Source organism: Megachile rotundata, chromosome 3 (genome assembly GCF_050947335.1).
Source record: "Megachile rotundata isolate GNS110a chromosome 3, iyMegRotu1, whole genome shotgun sequence".
NCBI classification, from domain to species: domain Eukaryota; kingdom Metazoa; phylum Arthropoda; class Insecta; order Hymenoptera; family Megachilidae; genus Megachile; species Megachile rotundata.
Genome location: NC_134985.1, coordinates 20,164,760 through 20,182,072, shown reverse-complemented (window position 1 = coordinate 20,182,072; position 17,313 = coordinate 20,164,760). Strand labels below are relative to the sequence as shown.

General features: G+C 36.6%; 2 protein-coding genes across 9 annotated transcripts; both read left to right on the top strand.

Annotated features, from left to right (window-relative positions):
• The first annotated feature begins 382 nt into the window (after positions 1-382).
• On the top strand, positions 383-3,181 carry LOC100878491 (motile sperm domain-containing protein 2). Of its 4 annotated transcripts, XM_012290828.2 has the most exons (10): positions 383-635; positions 736-863; positions 1,144-1,287; positions 1,401-1,578; positions 1,657-2,026; positions 2,116-2,191; positions 2,251-2,357; positions 2,425-2,625; positions 2,691-2,822; positions 2,894-3,181. In XM_012290828.2, the coding sequence occupies exons 2-10, from the start codon at positions 782-784 to the stop codon at positions 3,083-3,085; spliced, it is 1,482 nt and encodes a 493-aa protein (XP_012146218.2). In that variant the 5' UTR covers positions 383-635; positions 736-781; the 3' UTR covers positions 3,086-3,181. The 4 variants fall into 4 exon arrangements, with proteins under 4 accessions (XP_012146218.2, XP_003705642.2, XP_012146219.2 ...); XM_003705594.3 differs by having other exon boundaries at positions 383-863; XM_012290829.2 differs by lacking the exon at positions 383-635 and having other exon boundaries at positions 831-970.
• A 799-nt stretch (positions 3,182-3,980) lies between these two features.
• On the top strand, positions 3,981-10,414 carry LOC100875911 (uncharacterized). 5 transcript variants are annotated; one of them, XM_076529975.1, is made up of 14 exons: positions 3,981-4,520; positions 5,248-5,407; positions 5,602-5,770; positions 5,858-6,081; positions 6,173-6,537; positions 6,621-6,790; positions 6,875-7,011; positions 7,101-7,251; positions 7,338-7,479; positions 7,559-7,831; positions 7,900-8,036; positions 8,252-8,391; positions 8,473-8,694; positions 8,984-10,414. In XM_076529975.1, the coding sequence occupies exons 3-14, from the start codon at positions 5,641-5,643 to the stop codon at positions 9,044-9,046; spliced, it is 2,154 nt and encodes a 717-aa protein (XP_076386090.1). In that variant the 5' UTR covers positions 3,981-4,520; positions 5,248-5,407; positions 5,602-5,640; the 3' UTR covers positions 9,047-10,414. The 5 variants fall into 5 exon arrangements, with proteins under 5 accessions (XP_076386090.1, XP_076386091.1, XP_076386092.1 ...); XM_076529976.1 differs by lacking the exon at positions 5,248-5,407 and having other exon boundaries at positions 3,981-4,381; XM_076529977.1 differs by lacking the exon at positions 5,248-5,407 and having other exon boundaries at positions 3,982-4,520; positions 7,721-7,831.
• The last annotated feature ends 6,899 nt before the right edge of the window (positions 10,415-17,313 follow it).

The following is a 17,313-nucleotide window of genomic DNA, read 5'->3' as shown; positions in this document are numbered from 1 at the left end:
TCGTAAAAATGTATAAAATCTCTTATATAAGAAAATTAACATGATAAAGTATAAGCAATTATATTAGTTATGTTACTTATAATTATTTACTAAAGATTTCTTTAAAATTGTACATTATATAAATTACCAATCGTGATTGTATTATTTCATTTGTTATAACGCAATATGAGAAAGATTTTAAACAATAAATAAAAATGCCATGCTATTTAAACATTGCATAAATGTTTATAGAATAAGATTATTAATAGGATTAAATTGATAAAAGTGGAAAATCTGTAATAAATAAAATTTTATTGTAAATCGAACAATGTAAATATAATAATAATACTGGCAGTGAAATTTAATACTGTGATGACTTAAATTTTTTTAATTAAATTTTATCTATTTTCACTAAACGTGAATCATATATTTCTTATCGTATACAGTGCATGTGGAAATCAAGCTTAAATAAACGTATCGACAGTAATCTGATATGAAATTCCTGTATAAAAAATAATTCGTATGAGACTGTATCAGATACAATTTTATGAATCAAGTTAAGTGGATATTTCAGAAAGCAAACTTAGAAATGTGTTGAAAGGATATCTGAAACGTGCACATTAAAAAAATTATAAAGGACGGACTCAGCATTTTATGTAATTAATTCAATACAAAGTCTAAGCAGCATGCGCGCCTTTCAACGCGCAGATGAACTGTCTGAATGAACAATCATCGTCTGTCTATTATATTGCATAGTTCACTGCCGGTCAAAGTGTCATATCCAGCAGCAGGTTAACCGAAGATGGATGTACAGACAGAGTTGATCACGGATCTTCGTGAAAAATTTTTTAAAAAACTGAGCGATGAAGGACCACCGGATCCTAGTGTGTATACTTACTTCTGTTTTATAAACTTGATTTTCTCTTTTCATTTTCACAGTGAATAGTTGTGCTGATAAATATTAATGTCTGCTCTTATGCTATACGTCAAGGTCAATATTTGTTTTTACGTATATTTAAATATATATATATGTTTATACATGCAATGAATATATATGAATAATTTATAAAAAAACTTCATACTATGCCTTCTTACATAAAATTGATGTATTATGCATAATGGTATAAGTCGTTTTAATAAGCATTCAATTGAACATATTTTCAGAATTTCATCCTGTAGATATTGCCAAAATAAAAGAGGAAGATAGTTGGTTAAAGCGATTCTTAATTCACAATGAGAATAACGTACAAGAGTCACTGAATATGTTATGGGATACTTGTTCTTGGAGAAGCAAATTTGGCACAAATGGTAAATGAGCAGTAGATTAAATTAAATATGTTGTTTTTGTTCATAAATTAATGAACTTGTATATTGACATTTTTCACTTTCAAAAACATTGTATCAGTATTATCTAATCGCAGAGATAACAGAGGCAAATGTAAGAAAAGATTATATAGAAAGTGGATTGTGTTTTATTCATGGTAAAGATAAAGATGGTAAAACAATGTTTATTATTAAATGTAAATTGCATACTAAGGGAAGTAAAGACTTAAATGAATTAAAGAGAGCCATTGTTTACTGGTTCGAAAGATTAGAAAGGTAAATATAATAGGATGTAATGTCGGCTCAAATTCATTATTTTGGAACCAATGTATTTAACCTTTCAAATGATTTTAGACAAACAAATGGTGATCAAATTTCAATTTTTTTTGACATGGCAGACACTGGTATTTCAAATATGGATATGGAATTTACTAAGTACCTAATTGGTCTTTTTAAAAGTTATTATCCAAATTTCTTAAATTATATTATTATCTTTGAAATGCCATGGATTTTGAATACGGCTTTTAAACTTATAAAGTCATGGTTGCCACCTAAAGCTATTCCAAAAATTAAGTTTGTTCAGAAAAACAATATACAAGAATTTGTAGATCCTAATGATATACTTACATGCTGGGGTGGCAATAATGATTATGTTTTCAAATTTGTACCAGAAGCACAAAATAATGTGGACACTACATTGAATGGAAAGCTTGATAACAAAAAGGTATTTTATTATTATTTTTTTTTTTAGTAGTGTTAATTTTTCTGATGTTCTTCATTCAAAAGATTAATTCACTCTTGGTATTATTTAAGGTACATTTTGCAGAAGGTTCTCCAATGACAGAACAGTCTCCAAATTCTTTCGGTGAACATAACATAGAAGAACAATGTAAGTAACAATAATATAATGTTCTCACTGTCTTTACTAACACTGTTAATATCTTTCAGTATTATCTATTGAACCAAATGCAATTATATTTAATAAAAATGGAAACGATATTGTTGGAACAATTACACTTAAGAATATATCCGCTGAAAAACCTTTGTCTTATAAGGTATAAATCGACTAATCATTGTATAAGAATCAGAGCGTATCGTAAATCCTTCTACTTTGATTCATAGGTAAAAACAACATCACCTGAAAAGTTTAGAGTACGACCAAGTTCCGGAATTTTATTACCTCAAGAACAACGTGTGGTTTCTGTTATCGTACAATCAGGATACAATTTGCGCGGCCTTTTGCGTAATGACAAATTTTTAGTTACGTGCCTTCCTTTGAAAGACGCAAATACATCGGGACCAGAATTAGCCGCTCTTTGGAAGGTAGTAATCCTGCTATAGCGCAGATGTTTTACACGATATCTAATTACTATTTCATTTATCCACAGTCCGAAAAAGCTGCAGAGGAACATAGACTCGGATGTTGTGACGGGGGATTTGAAAATAACGAAGTACAAAAGTTACAGTCCATGTCTTCTGGAATGTCAGAAAATGGTCACATAGATATATTATACCGTAAAGTAAGTCAAATTAATCAAAACATGATACATTGTATTAAAATAAAATTTATAAACAAAATACTGAATTACAGATAACACATTTGAAAGAGACTAACGCGAAGCTTCACAGTGATGTTGCTTTCTTAAAGTATTCTTTATTCTTATCTATATTAGTGACGATTGTAACGGCTATAACGATTGTTTACATTTTAAAGATTGATATTAAACATTTTATGGATCAACATTCCTATAGAGAGACCGGTCACATTCACAATGGGTTATAGGTTTTTTTTTTATTCAAAATGTATTTAATTTCTATGATCATGTAGTAGAAATTTCATTTAGATATTTATATTTATTAATGAATTCTTATAAGTTGACCTTGATTTTTTACTTTTACCTCAAGTTCTCCTAGTTTCTCAATGTCTTTGTTTTAACGCAGTGGTATAACATATATTTTATTTTATATTTTATAGCAAACCCTCTTGGGCTTTGCTATACACAAACTAACACAGTTAATTTCATTAGGATATTCATGTATTATACGTTTCATATATCAGAGGAGTTAATGTATTATCATACTTATAAAAATACATAAATAATTGAAATTATTTTTATAACACTTCACATGTTTTTGTATACTATATATATTGATATTAATTTATCTTCTTTGTTATCTAAGTCAAAACTTATTAAAATTATCTCAAATTATTTTTTTTATCTTTACTTCAGTAATGTATTCTATATATATATATATATAATACAAGTTAATGCTGTTAGCAACAAGTTTATATTAAGGTATGAAGTAACATTTTTATAACTACAATTTATGATAAAAAGATAGAAATATTTGGCAGCTATATTTACATGTAAATACTTTGTTCATGAGGAATTTATAAGCTGTGTTAATAAAGTATATATTGAATACATTTATATTCAATAAAAACTGTTTATTTGCCTATGAACTTAAGTTAGTATTACATTTGCCACCTTGTTACAATGAAAATTATAATGATACTATTATGCAATAAAAATGGTTACAAAGATTAAAATACCCCCCCCCCCCCCCCCCCACATTTTTTTCTAACAAAAGTCAATGTGTAAAGTCAAATAGGAAAGTAAAAGAATCTTTCCTACATACTTAGATGGGTGTTGGTCTCCCCCCACAGTACTGTTCAATCTTTTCCCCCTCCTCAAATACAATTTTCCCGCTCTTTTCACATGGCGTCATTTTTTTGTCTCGTTGAACGCATCACCATTTATAGACGTGCGACGCAAAAACGTTATACTTTATTTATTGCTTCGAATATTTATATTTATTATTGTGAAGTTAACTCAGGAATGTTTAATTTTACGAAACCATGATAATACGCTAAAAAAGATGGTCAATTGATGAAATCGCGGTAGGTTTAATACCCGGAAGTGAGTAAAACGACAGTCGTCCGGTGTAAACATGACGAGTGACGCGTGCTATTGCGCAGCTACCAACGCGCAGCATTTGAACGTCCGTAGTTCGATCAGCCATATTGCCCTGTGGGTCTTACACAACGCCCTCACACGAACGATTGCAAGTTTACGAGGTAAGCGAATATTTCGAGGTTTCCCGTCGTAAGTGGACTCAGCACAACGTGAAAAACTCGTTCTCGCGAAGAAAGACAATTTTCCGTGGCATTCGAAGAAGTCCTTAGTGAGCAGTAGCGAGCAGAACACAAAAGATTGGTGAGTTATCCGCGGCACGTAGCAGAACGAACAGTATTCCCTTCCGTTGCGTCCTCCATATTGATGACAGCGCCGACGGTGATAATTTTCTGAAATTTTTGTCGTTAATGCCCCCTGTGTCCTGAAATCGAAAGCACCCGCGTTGTCTTAAAAGCTTTCCGACAGAATGCGCAACTTTGGGGCCCCCGGTGTTTGACGAAAGTCCGCGGATGCGAAATCCTGGCGACCCGTTGCGTATTTCCACGCGCTCCTTCATCCATCGTGACCACGATCGCATTTTGCCCATGGCGTCATTCCCGTTCGCATTACCCGCTTCGCCTGTTACATGGCGTTCCGCGGCGACGCGTGTCGCCTCTGTCAATTCCGTTTGACTTTGCGACGATACGATATACGCGGATGCTCAATTTTGAGAATTGCCAAAACGTGGTCAAACATGCCAATTCTTTGCTCCTCCCCTCCCTCTCGTCGCGAATGAATCCATCCACTCTTTCGTAGCTTCAATTTCTTTACACGGATATTGATTTTCCTTTAAATTTACGCAATCACGATGTCCCGTGTATTGCCACTCGTATTGCGATAGCGATTTCCGTGTAATTTTATGTCTGTATATATTACCGTATTTGTACCTTTTTGAATGTACAACTTCATTATACTTGCATATTACTCTGTTACCTGTTTTATATATGTATATAATGCTTGAACTTTATGATTCTGTTTTTACATTTAGAAATTGATACACTGATACATTGCTCATTGAAGAATATTCATGTATTTAAAAATTGTATAATTGAATACTCAGTTACATACAGATTGGTGATTTATAAATGCCCAAGATAATCACTTATGATTCAAAAGAACAAAGTGCTATCTTTTTGTAATAATCGATGGTACATGTATTGTTATCCATAACTGTAATTTGTTTGAATGTACAACTCCTGTGAATAAAATACTTTAATTATGTTTAAAGAAAATTGAATTACAATAAGAAGTTTATATTATTCATCGTTACATTTTAATACATTCTAATACAACCAGTAATGTTTATGGTAATAAACAAAGGATGTAATTAATATTATTTCAGACTGATGAAAATACGTTTATATGAATTAATGATTTCATCATGACAAGCAACGTAACGACTATTAAGTTAGAAGAAGGGCAGGAATCTGTAACAGAAATACAAACTTATTTAGAAACATTCAACAAGGAAATAGAAGGGGGTCAAGGAGAGCAATTGCAACATGTACAGTGTTAGTATTTTGTAATAAATTAAACATCTTTCTGTATACCCATTAATAATACGAGTGAACAAGTTTTATCAAGAGCTTATATTATAGTGCAACAAGTGGAAGGACTATCGGGTGGTGAAGAAGGTGGAACTTATTTTGTTGATCAATCTGGTCAATATTATTACCAAGCAAATAATGATGAAACACCTGTGATGACACAAGTGCAAATTCAAGAAGTAGAAGAAGCTGATGTACAAAATGAAGGAGAACATCCTCAAGAAGAACAGTACCAAGAAATTGAAGAATTGGAAAATGTTGATGGAGAAGAAGATGTAAGTGAGAAGACTAGCACTGTCATAGTAGTGCTGAACTCCTGACTACAGTGTTTTGACTCCTTTCTCTAACAAACATTTTATCTTACAGGGCCAGGTGGCTAACAATGGAAATAATCAAGTTGTAATAAATTCTGGGGATGCATATCAAACTGTTACCATTGTACCATCAGACACTAATCCTGGAGAAGTTAGTTATGTATTGATAGTTCAACAACCTGATTCTGAAGATAAGGAAAGTAGACCTGTAGAGCGGGAAGGAACAGAGGGTGAAGAAGGAGAAGGTGAACAAGACCTTACTGTTTATGATTTTGAGGACAATGAAGACAATGAAGCACCCGTTGAATCAGAAGCAGAAGATGATAAAACCAAAATTATCAAGTTCCTACCTAAAAAATCTCAAACAGTTACCCAAGCTCATATGTGTAATTACTGTAATTACACGAGTCCGAAGCGGTAAATACATAACAGTTATAACTTGCCTTTACTTTCTTTCAAATTGCAGTTATATAAACTAGTTTTTTATGTACATGCCGTAGGTATCTATTATCACGGCACATGAAGTCGCATTCGGAAGAAAGGCCACACAAATGCAGCGTTTGTGAAAGAGGATTCAAAACATTAGCTTCGCTCCAAAACCACGTTAACACGCATACCGGGACCAAACCACATCACTGTAAATTTTGTGACAGTGCATTCACAACTTCTGGTAAGTGCAATTGTTCTGTGTTTTTACATTTTCTTATAATCGTTCAGCTTGCCGGTATTGAATAAGCTACTTTGTTGATTACAGGTGAACTTGTCAGACACGTTCGATACAGACACACGCATGAAAAACCGCATAAATGTCACGAATGTGATTATGCATCCGTTGAATTGTCTAAACTGAAACGTCATATTAGATGTCATACAGGGGAGCGACCATATCAAGTACGTTCTGGATTATTTATTTATTACTCGTAATTAATGCTATCAGATTGTATAGATAAACTTATCATGGATGCTTTATTTTTTTACAGTGTCCGCATTGTACATATGCAAGTCCCGATACGTTCAAATTAAAACGGCATTTGCGTATACACACAGGCGAAAAACCATATGAATGTGATTTTTGTCAAGCAAGGTTTACTCAGTCTAACAGTTTGAAAGCTCACAAATTGATACATAATGGTATGTCGGAGTTTCATATATTTCACGTTTTTGATATTTAAATCTTTATGTAGCTGTTATTATTCATGATAATGTGTATGTTACAGTTGGCGATAAACCAGTATTTCAATGTGAGTTGTGTCCAACGACTTGTGGAAGAAAAACAGATCTCAGAATTCATGTACAAAAATTACATACCTCTGATAAACCTTTAAAGTGTAAGCGCTGCGGAAAAACATTCCCAGATAGGTTAGTATATACTAGCTTGATTGCGAATAAAAGATTGTCTTATAAACATAAAACACATAATACTTTTTTACCTTTGTAGATATAGCTATAAGCTGCATAGTAAAACCCATGAGGGAGAAAAGTGTTATAAATGTGATTTATGTCCATATGCATCAATATCTGCACGTCATCTTGAAAGCCATATGTTAATTCACACAGATCAAAAACCATATCAATGTGATCATTGTTTTCAATCATTCAGACAAAAACAGCTTCTCAAACGGCACTGTAATCTTTATCACAATCCTTCTTATGTTCCTCCACCACCGCAAGAGAAGACACATCAATGTCCCGAATGTGAACGGCCGTTCAGGTATTTATACAACAAATGTACCAAACGAAAAATAAAAGTGGATATTTTCTAACGATTTCTTTATTTAGGCACAAGGGAAATCTTATTCGACATATGGCTGTTCACGACCCAGAATCATCTCTTCAGGAAAAACAACAAGCATTGAAAATGGGTAGACAGAAAAAGATTCAAATTATAGATGGTCAGAGAGTCGAGGTCATGACAGGTAAGTCCCTATTGTTTGAAGAATTATTCAAGGTTACTTGATTCGTTTATATGTGCAAGGATAAATTACACCAAGACCCTTAAAATCATTGTCGAATAAGTAACATATATATGACGAACAAGTAACATCCTCAAGTTCGTAATCACAGGGACACTTACGATATGATCTGTACACAGATCATTGACTAACTTCCATGTGTTGTATTGTGATAACAGGTGATTTAGCTTCTAAACTTAAAGGTTATGAAGAAGAAGAAGAAGATGAAGACGACATGATGGCCGTTGAAGGAAGCGATGGTCAACAGTATGTTGTATTGGAAGTTATTCAGCTGGCTGATAATCAAGGAACCGATCAAGTACGTAATTTCCCTACCGATAACCACTAATCGTAATGTTTATGCAGGAACGCGTTTAATTTTATTTCCTTTCTCTTTTAGCAAATGGCGGTCGTAGCTAGCGAAGATGGAGATTTGGTGATGCAAGATCCCTTGAGCCAAGAGAGTGGTATCGTAACGGGTACAGGAGAAGAAGTAGACGAAGAAGAAGAAACCGAAATTGAGTTAAAAATAGATCCGGAACCTACTAAAAAATCTTCTCAAAACACTCAAAACGATCCAAAGTTACAAAAAGAAATGGAAACCTGTTTCGGTTTTGACGAAGTAAGCTAATGTTACTTTTTATACGCTTGCTTAATTCACGATAAGAACGCCTATCGCTCACACGTATTGGTTACACATGCGCGCGTATCTCACTTCACCGTGCAACACGTCAGACTCGACCAATGAACGAACGACCTGTGGAGAAAGCGCGCTCGTGATTGGTTCGCGTTTAATGCACGATTCCGAGAATTTGAGGCCATTAAAGCCCCGAATCGTGTATTCAGCGAGCGTATACTACATTAGTGAATGACGTACTCCTTTCTAATGCAAATCGATTTTATGTTTGCAGGAGGAAGAAGAAGAGGAAGAGGAACCTAATGGCAATATAAATATATTGCAAACAATTTCGTAATAAGAAACACGATTGCACGGAAATCTATCTACATAATAGTCAAATGTTCTCTCTCGCAGTGTCAATTTTATATACTGTGGGTGCAGTTAATTATTATTTAAAGACTTTGTGCATAGCTTCGACGGATCTTTCCCGGGCTAGCATGATCAACGTAAATGGTACAAGAACATTTTTTGCCACTAGTGCACGAGATGTATGTAATAATTTATGAAGAAACAGTAGTTTTGTGGTTTAGTGAAATGTCAAGCAGGTGTACAATTATAGTATTGTATAATATTATTTTACTTTATTATCAGTGAAAAAAATTACCTTCTATAAAAAAATGGTCATGAATCGCCAAAACTGTTACTAACGGAAAGAAAGGTACATTAGCAGTGTAGGTTGGCATAATATTTTTAAACGAGTTATTTAAGAACTTTAATGTAAAAGCGAAACATATAGTAAAATGTTTGAACTGATTCATAATCAGTGATTGTTGGAATGTGGTTAAAAAAAGTGAAATTATAGGTTAATGTAAGGCTGCATTGTAAATAAATGCTTACCATTACACCTCATTTTACAGATAAATATCATGTTCTATAAATATCTAGAAGGAAGACAGGTGGCCGAGTTTAATTGTATTAATCGTATTTTATGTTATATGTGAATGATATTTGCTTACACATAGTGTTGTATATAGAAACAAATAATGGATGAAATGAGAAGTTTTTCATTAACCTGGAAGATACTTATGATTGTATGAGATTTCGTAATAATGACGAAATTATGACTTTATAAATAAAGTTAAATTTCTGGTAAATGTGTAAAGGCATGGATGTTAAGGAATTACATGTTTCATGTATCCTATTTTATAAATACAAAATTCTTGAAACACTTTATCTTCCAGGTTAATCTCGATTATTCTAATAAAACGAAAACATACGCGGCGAAACGGCATTGCATATATTACAATAAAAAAAACGAAAAAAGTAAAAAAAAACAGCGAAACCTCTGGTAGTTGAACCTTTTTTGTGTTGTCTGATTCTGCGACAATTGTGATTTTGTAACAATCAGAAATAGCACTTTTCTATTGATACAAATTATACCTCTAGATTTCTCTTATGTAATGTAGGCATCGTATACGTAATCTTACACACAGTTTTTCATACATTGCACGTAAGTTATTCTATGTACCTCGTCAAGATAAGGAACAAAAAAAATGAATGCTGTAAAAAACTTGTAAAATTTTTTTACACTCGAATTGTACAATTGTAATTGAGTGACTGATGATTATTACGTGCTCTTCAAATTTAAGCACTTTCGTACATTATCCCAAAGAAAAACGGTGTAGCATTTTCTCTAATAATAAACGTTATGTCGTCAATAATATTTGCGCCAATTATTATTACATTCATGATTTCGATCTTCTTAAAGAAGAATTGTAATTGTTCGACACACCACCTGTTACAGTCCGTACGCTTTAACTCCTGTAAATAATTCGCGAAGCGTTTGATTCCACCTTTAGCGATATTAGAAGAAGCCGCACCCAACTGCACCCCTTACGGTCATTAACCCTATAAACATACGTGTGTACCATCGTATCGTTTATCAGGGTACATTTATAGAACACGCGATAGTCTGTAATTCCTGAAAGACAAAACTCTTTCGTATTTATAATTACGCGAAAAATATATTACATTACATTAAGAAAAAAAAAACTACAAATGTATTGTTATTAACTGACGTAGAATCGTGTATATACAAAACTGCGCATATTATAATGAATATTCTCTACTGCGATCATTTTTTGACAATACACATGTAATTTATGATTCGAAACGTTATATCAATTCCTTCGTATTATCCACCCAATAGTTCACGCCTTTCATTTGTATTCCTCGTGAGCCCGTAGGATGTAATAATCTCTCAAAGGAATGTCGAATGAAAGCGGATGTAACAATACGCGTGCAATCTTGTGCGTGCAAACCACATTAACCCGATGTCGGCGAACTTTGATGATTACGTTGTCTTAAATACAATTTAAGTACTTTGAGGACACGAGTTGTTACGCCTACGCAGTGTATCGCGTTGTATTGCCATGTGTCAGAATTACTACGTATTAGTATCTCCACGCGTTATATCGCCACGTGTTAGAATTTCTACGCGTTAGAATCCCCTCGCGTTATATTGCCACGCGTTAGAATTCCCTCGCGTTATATCGCCATGCGTTAGAATTGCTACTCGTTAGAATTCCCTCGCGTTATATCGCCACGCGTTAGAATTGCTACGCGTTGGAATTCCCTCGCGTTATATCGCCACGCGTTAGAATCCCCTCGCGTTATATCGCCACGCGTTATATCGCCACGCGTTATATCGCCACGCGTTAGAATTGCTACGCGTTAGAATTGCTACGCGTTAGAATTCCCTCGCGTTATATCGCCACGCGTTAGAATTCCCTCGTGTTATATCGCCACGCATTAGAATCCCCTCGCGTTATATCGCCACGCGTTAGAATCCCCTCGCGTTATATCGCCACGCGTTAGAATCCCCTCGCGTTATATCGCCACGCGTTAGAATTCCCTCGCGTTATATGGCCACGCGTTAGAATTGCTACGCGTTAGAATTCCCTCGCGTTATATCGCCACGCGTTAGAATTCCCTCGCGTTATATCGCCACGCATTAGAATCCCCTCGCGTTATATCGCCACGCGTTAGAATCCCCTCGCGTTATATCGCCACGCGTTAGAATTCCCTCGCGTTATATCGCCACGCGTTAGAATTTCTACGCGTTAGAATTCCCTCGCGTTATACTGCCACGCGTTAGAATCCCCTCGCGTTATATCGCCACGCGTTAGAATTGCTACTCGTTAGAATTCCCTCGCGTTATATCGCCACGTGTTACAATTGCTACGCGTCAGAATCACAATGATAGGGTATTGGCATGCATTCTATCACCACGTGCGAATCGCTACGCATTAGTATCACAACGCGTTATATCTCCATGCAGAGTCCCTACGTGTCAGTATCGCAACTCGGTAGAATCATAGCGTGTTATCTAGCCAATCACTATACGGTGCTATAAGGATGTATTGTGGCTAGTTAGCGAGATCGCCTATTCTTCCACGGTTCATTGTAAAGAATTGGAAAGACTATAACATTCTCAAGGATTTATGGTGACTAGTTTTCTACCAAAAAGATAATCTCGACAGCGCATACATACTACTGTCGACAAACGAAACGGACACGGGGACAAATGGACGTGGCACAGGATACAGGCCTACGCGAATGCACTCTCTTCGCCTCCCACGGTCCTTCTTTTACGCGACACCGTATCGGCGGTTTCTACGTAGGAGAGGAGGTTACGAACCACCTGAAAATTCATATCATTCAGGACACTTTTTGACTCGGTAAGAATCATGGGACCAGCTCGGAGTGAATGTCTCTCGATGGAAAACTATCTGATATTCTTACGCTACTTAGCTACAGTTCATATGATTTAGTGTTCATATGAGAAGTTCAAATTGATTAATTTATATTTTAAAAAATTGTTTAGTTTGTTAGTACGAGACTAAGATTATCAATTAGAAAAAGTATTGGAAAATTTGTAATTTTTATTAACCATATGTATAATGATTTATTTACAATGCGTTACATATTCAGATAATTGGAGATAATTTTGCAGAAACCACCCCGGATAGAAATTCTCGTTACCCAATTAAAAAAATATTTAGAGGAAAATGAAATTTGTTTTGACAATAGATGTGTCGATGTGGAGTATAGAATGAACGGAAGTTGTTTAATGTACAAAAAGAAATGCAAGTGTAAAAATCGCGCTGGCACCACTTGCGTCACGCCTGATTCCATTACTGAACATAAGATAAACCGGCGTGTCGGTGAACTCGTGTCGCGCATAATACGGCTGCCTTTCTTTTATGCGTTTGCCCGCGTGCCGTAATAAAACCCGCGTGCATATATTATGCAGTTTCCTTTTCACGAGGACCACCTAGACGGCCCATGACCATGGACAATGATGACCTAACCGCGTTCGATGCTGTGGGAATCCGTGTGCCATTATCTTCGTATGCACCGTGAATCGAACGTTAGAATTCAATGAACAAACGAAACGTTCGAAATGGTGCAACGACGAATGAATAAAATATCTTCTGATATTTCAGAAAGTCCACCTTCGAATGCATTCTTATTTTAGGTGACTTTTTGTACTTTTGAATTTTTAGATTTTTATGTTCTTAGATTTTCAGATTTGTGAGTTATTAAATTTTCAAGTTAGCAGGTTTTTAAATTTTCGAGGTGGTAGGTAAGTGTTAGTATCCCCTCGCGTTATATCGCCACGTGTTAGAATTATTACGCGTTAGAATCCCCTCGCGTTATATTGCCACGCACTGGAATTACTACGCATTAGTATCCCCTCGCGTTGTATCGCCGCGCAATAGAATTTCTACGCGTTAGAATCCCTTCGCGTTATATCGCCACGCGTTAAAATTCCCTCGCGTTATATCGCCACGCGTTAGAATTCCCTCGCGTTACATCGCCACGCGTTAGAATTGCTACACGTTAGAATTCCCTCGCGTTATATCGCCACGCGTTAGAATTCCCTCGCGTTATATTGCCACGCGTTAGAATCCCCCCGCGTTATATCGCCACGCGTTAGAATTCCCTCGCGTTACATCGCCACGCGTTAGAATTGCTACACGTTAGAATTCCCTCGCGTTATATCGCCACGCGTTAGAATTCCCTCGCGTTATATTGCCACGCGTTAGAATCCCCTCGCGTTATATCGCCACGCGTTAGAATTCCCTCGCGCTATATTGCCACGCACTGGAATTTCTACGCATTAGTGTCCCCTCGCGTTATATCGCCGCGCACTAGAATTACTTTGCCTTAGTAACCCCTCGCGTTATATCGCCACGTGTTAGAATTGCTACGCGTTAGAAACCCCTCGCGTTATATTGCCACGCACTGGAATTTCGACGCATTAGTATCCCCTCGCGTTATATCGCCACGTGTTAGAGTGGCGATATGTCCACGTGCTAGAATTTCAAATTGTAAATTTTTTAATTTATGTAAATTTGGAAATATAACAATTAATAATCAAGGAGCGGTAGGGTGTCTTTTCCCTACGGAACGTTCTCTTATGATATTGAAGGAATAAATGGAAAATGGTCGTAACTACATTGGAGCAACGTGAACGGTTTCCAGGATCTCTTTACGAGCGTCGTTTCGCGTGACGAAGAGGACTCTGCGATTCTATGATAAATTATTGCTGGTACTAAACGCAACCGTTTTGTTCTCTACGATCGACGAAATAGACATTGTTCCGTGAAACATCTACCACTATTAATTTCAACGTGTTACTTCCAGGCAATAAATTTAGGTATAAAATTGCGATCCAACATCGCAGCGTTGGCACCATAAATTAAAGGACACGTATAATTAAATAGTTAAAGAAATAGTTATTACCTGTGATTATTACCTATGGTAATATTTACCATAATTACTATTTTACCATAATAACTATTACCATAGGAAAGTGCAAATTTGAAAATGAATTATTCTTAACGACTATCCATTTCCACCGTCACTCTACGTGTTAAAATAAACAGCAAAAGTAATTGTGCACGTATGCACCGTAATAAAAAAACGATCCACCCGTTGTAACGATACGGTGAACTTTCTGGTTGAGCGGAAACGACAGGGAGAGCGATCGAGTTAATTCGACAGTGACGACAGAGATTGATGGCGGCGATCAAGACATTTGACCCCCGGTAATAGCCGGGGTTAAGTTGAATTTATGAAGGAGCAGTGTACGCGTGGCAATTGACAAGTCGAATTAAATTGTATTCGTACAATTACCGTTTTGTCTTCCTACACGCATGTGGGACTCAAGTCGAAGTCATTTCAGTAGACACTGGATGTAAACAAACGAAGAGTGTTGCGAATGATCAAGTTTTATTGCACAACGCCCGATGACGTTCACAGTCTTTCATAACGATCTCCGGAGCTTTTCTTCCCAGGAGAAAGACGCTGGGAAATCGTGCAACGAATGACACACGCGATAATAACCGCACACGCAGGATGGTGATCGATATTTAGCATAGAACAAACCCGATGACGCCGAGGCTCTGTCATCGGAATGGCCGCCATTACGTAATTCGAGTTACGCAAGCACGCAGGATCGCGTCAGCTGTTGAAAGCACGCGTTTCCTTCAGGCTGGGTATTCGGAAACAGTGCTCTTGTCGATGTCGGCGAACCTTGATGATTACGTTGTCTTAAATACAATTTAAGTACTTTGAGGACACGAGTTATTACGCCTACGCAGTGCATCTCGCGTTAATTGCCACGCGTTAGAATTCCCTCGCGTTATATCGCCACGCGTTAGAATTTCTATGCATTAGTATCTCCTGGCGTTATATCGCCAAGCGTTAGATTTGTTACGCGTTAGAATTCCGTCGCGTTATATCGTCACGCGTTAGAATTGCTACGCGTTAGAATTCCCTCGCGTTATATCGCCATGCGTTAGAATTTCTACGCATTAGTATCTCCTTGCGTTATATCGCCACGCGTTAGAATCCCTTCGCGTTATATCGCCACGCGTTAGAATCGCTACGCGTTAGAATTCCCTCGCGTTATATCGCCACGCGTGAGAATTTCTACGCATTAGTATCTCCTTGCGTTATATCGCCACGCGTTAGAATCCCTTCGCGTTATATCGCCACGCGTTAGAATCGTTACGCGTTAGAATTCCCTCGCGTTATATCGCCACGCGTTACAATTTCTACGCATTAGTATTTCCTTGCGTTATATCGCCAAGCGTTAGAATCCCTTCGCGTTATATCGCCACGCGTTAGAATCGCTACGCGTTAGAATTCCCTCGCGTTATATCGCCACGCGTGAGAATTTCTACGCATTAGTATCTCCTTGCGTTATATCGCCAAGCGTTAGAATCCCATCGCGTTATATCGCCACGCGTTAGAATCGCTACGCGTTAGAATTCCGTCGCGTTATATCGCCACGCGTTAGAATTTCTACGCATTAGTATCTCCTCGCGTTATATCGCCACGCGTTAGAATTGCTACGCGTTAGAATTCCCTCGCGTTATATCGTCACGCGTTAGAATTCCCTCGCGTTATAAGAGCATTAAACAATACTCTTTCATCGCTCTGTCGAATTCATTTAGTTCGTGCAGTTTGTGTCTGACGTGATAGATGCAGTCGATGAGGAATTCATATTGCGATCTACATTAAATATGTCACATTGCCTATTGCAAATACTAGGTTCAGAAGGGGTGCAACAAAATTAATTTTTCTTGTGGCAGTCTTTTGCATAAATTTCTTTTTCAAGCAGGTTTAGAGGCTTTCTGGTGTAAGCCATTGCAGATAGCTTCATCAGAGGTTACACTGATACTGGTGTGACTCTTTCAAGCCACTTCCTTGAGAGTCATCATTGAAAGTCATAATTTCTTATTCATATTAGTCACAGATGAAAAGATGATTCATCAATGTATTCCACACACTTTGTTAAAAATTTATAACCACTATTAAGAATTTAATTCTAAAAGCAGTAAAGGATACTGTGGGATTCAAGACTTACAAAGAATTGTATTATCAAGTCAGATTTGATTCAGAATTCCCTTGCACGATATTCACTTTCTCCGTTCCATTGAAAATACGATGCGGTGCAAGATCCTCCGGGGCTAGGCTCCTATTCGAAGAAATATCCGCATATTTTACTACGCTCCTCGTGTCGATGAGCGTGGTAGTCATGCCTATTGTCTAAGTTCGATTATGGAGAGGCTCACATCCGCTCCGAGTTAATTTAGTCTTTGTGTTCCTTGCCATCGATATGCCGTGAACCCGTAATTAGACTCGAAGAAAACTTGTCGTCGCTTAATTTTGCTGACGATATCCGCGGCTTTTGCAAATTTTATCTCGATACTGTAATTAACGGCACTTGGGAGCTGTATGACTCAATCGTTTATTATAATCATACGTGTAGATGTGTGCTGACGGTCGCACAGGATGGCATATCGTGTGTCGAGAATACTTTCATGGGTAGGTTAGGTTCATGGTGGCATAGGGGTGACATGCGTCATGACTCTACGTGCTCGGAAGACTCGCGATGGCATTTCTTTATCAAATAGCAGGGCAAACATAATACATAATTATAGCACCAGCAAAAATTATTTCATTATTTCTAAAAATTATTGATTTCATTATTTCTCAAATATGATTGATTTCATTATTTCTGAAAATTATTGATTGCATTATTTC

What these genes read in the sequence shown, in the direction of transcription:
- LOC100875911 (XM_076529976.1), top strand. Translation starts at nt 5,641, where the DNA reads ATGACAAGCAACGTAACGACTATTAAGTTAGAAGAAGGGCAGGAATCT. An exon ending in CAGTGCATTCACAACTTCTG is followed by an intron (nt 6,791 to 6,874) that starts GTAAGTGCAATT and finishes TGTTGATTACAG; the next exon opens with GTGAACTTGTCAGACACGTT. An exon ending in TCACAAATTGATACATAATG is followed by an intron (nt 7,252 to 7,337) that starts GTATGTCGGAGT and finishes TGTATGTTACAG; the next exon opens with TTGGCGATAAACCAGTATTT.
- LOC100878491 (XM_012290828.2), top strand. Translation starts at nt 782, where the DNA reads ATGGATGTACAGACAGAGTTGATCACGGATCTTCGTGAAAAATTTTTT. An exon ending in AAGCAAATTTGGCACAAATG is followed by an intron (nt 1,288 to 1,400) that starts GTAAATGAGCAG and finishes ATCTAATCGCAG; the next exon opens with AGATAACAGAGGCAAATGTA. An exon ending in ACATAACATAGAAGAACAAT is followed by an intron (nt 2,192 to 2,250) that starts GTAAGTAACAAT and finishes AATATCTTTCAG; the next exon opens with TATTATCTATTGAACCAAAT.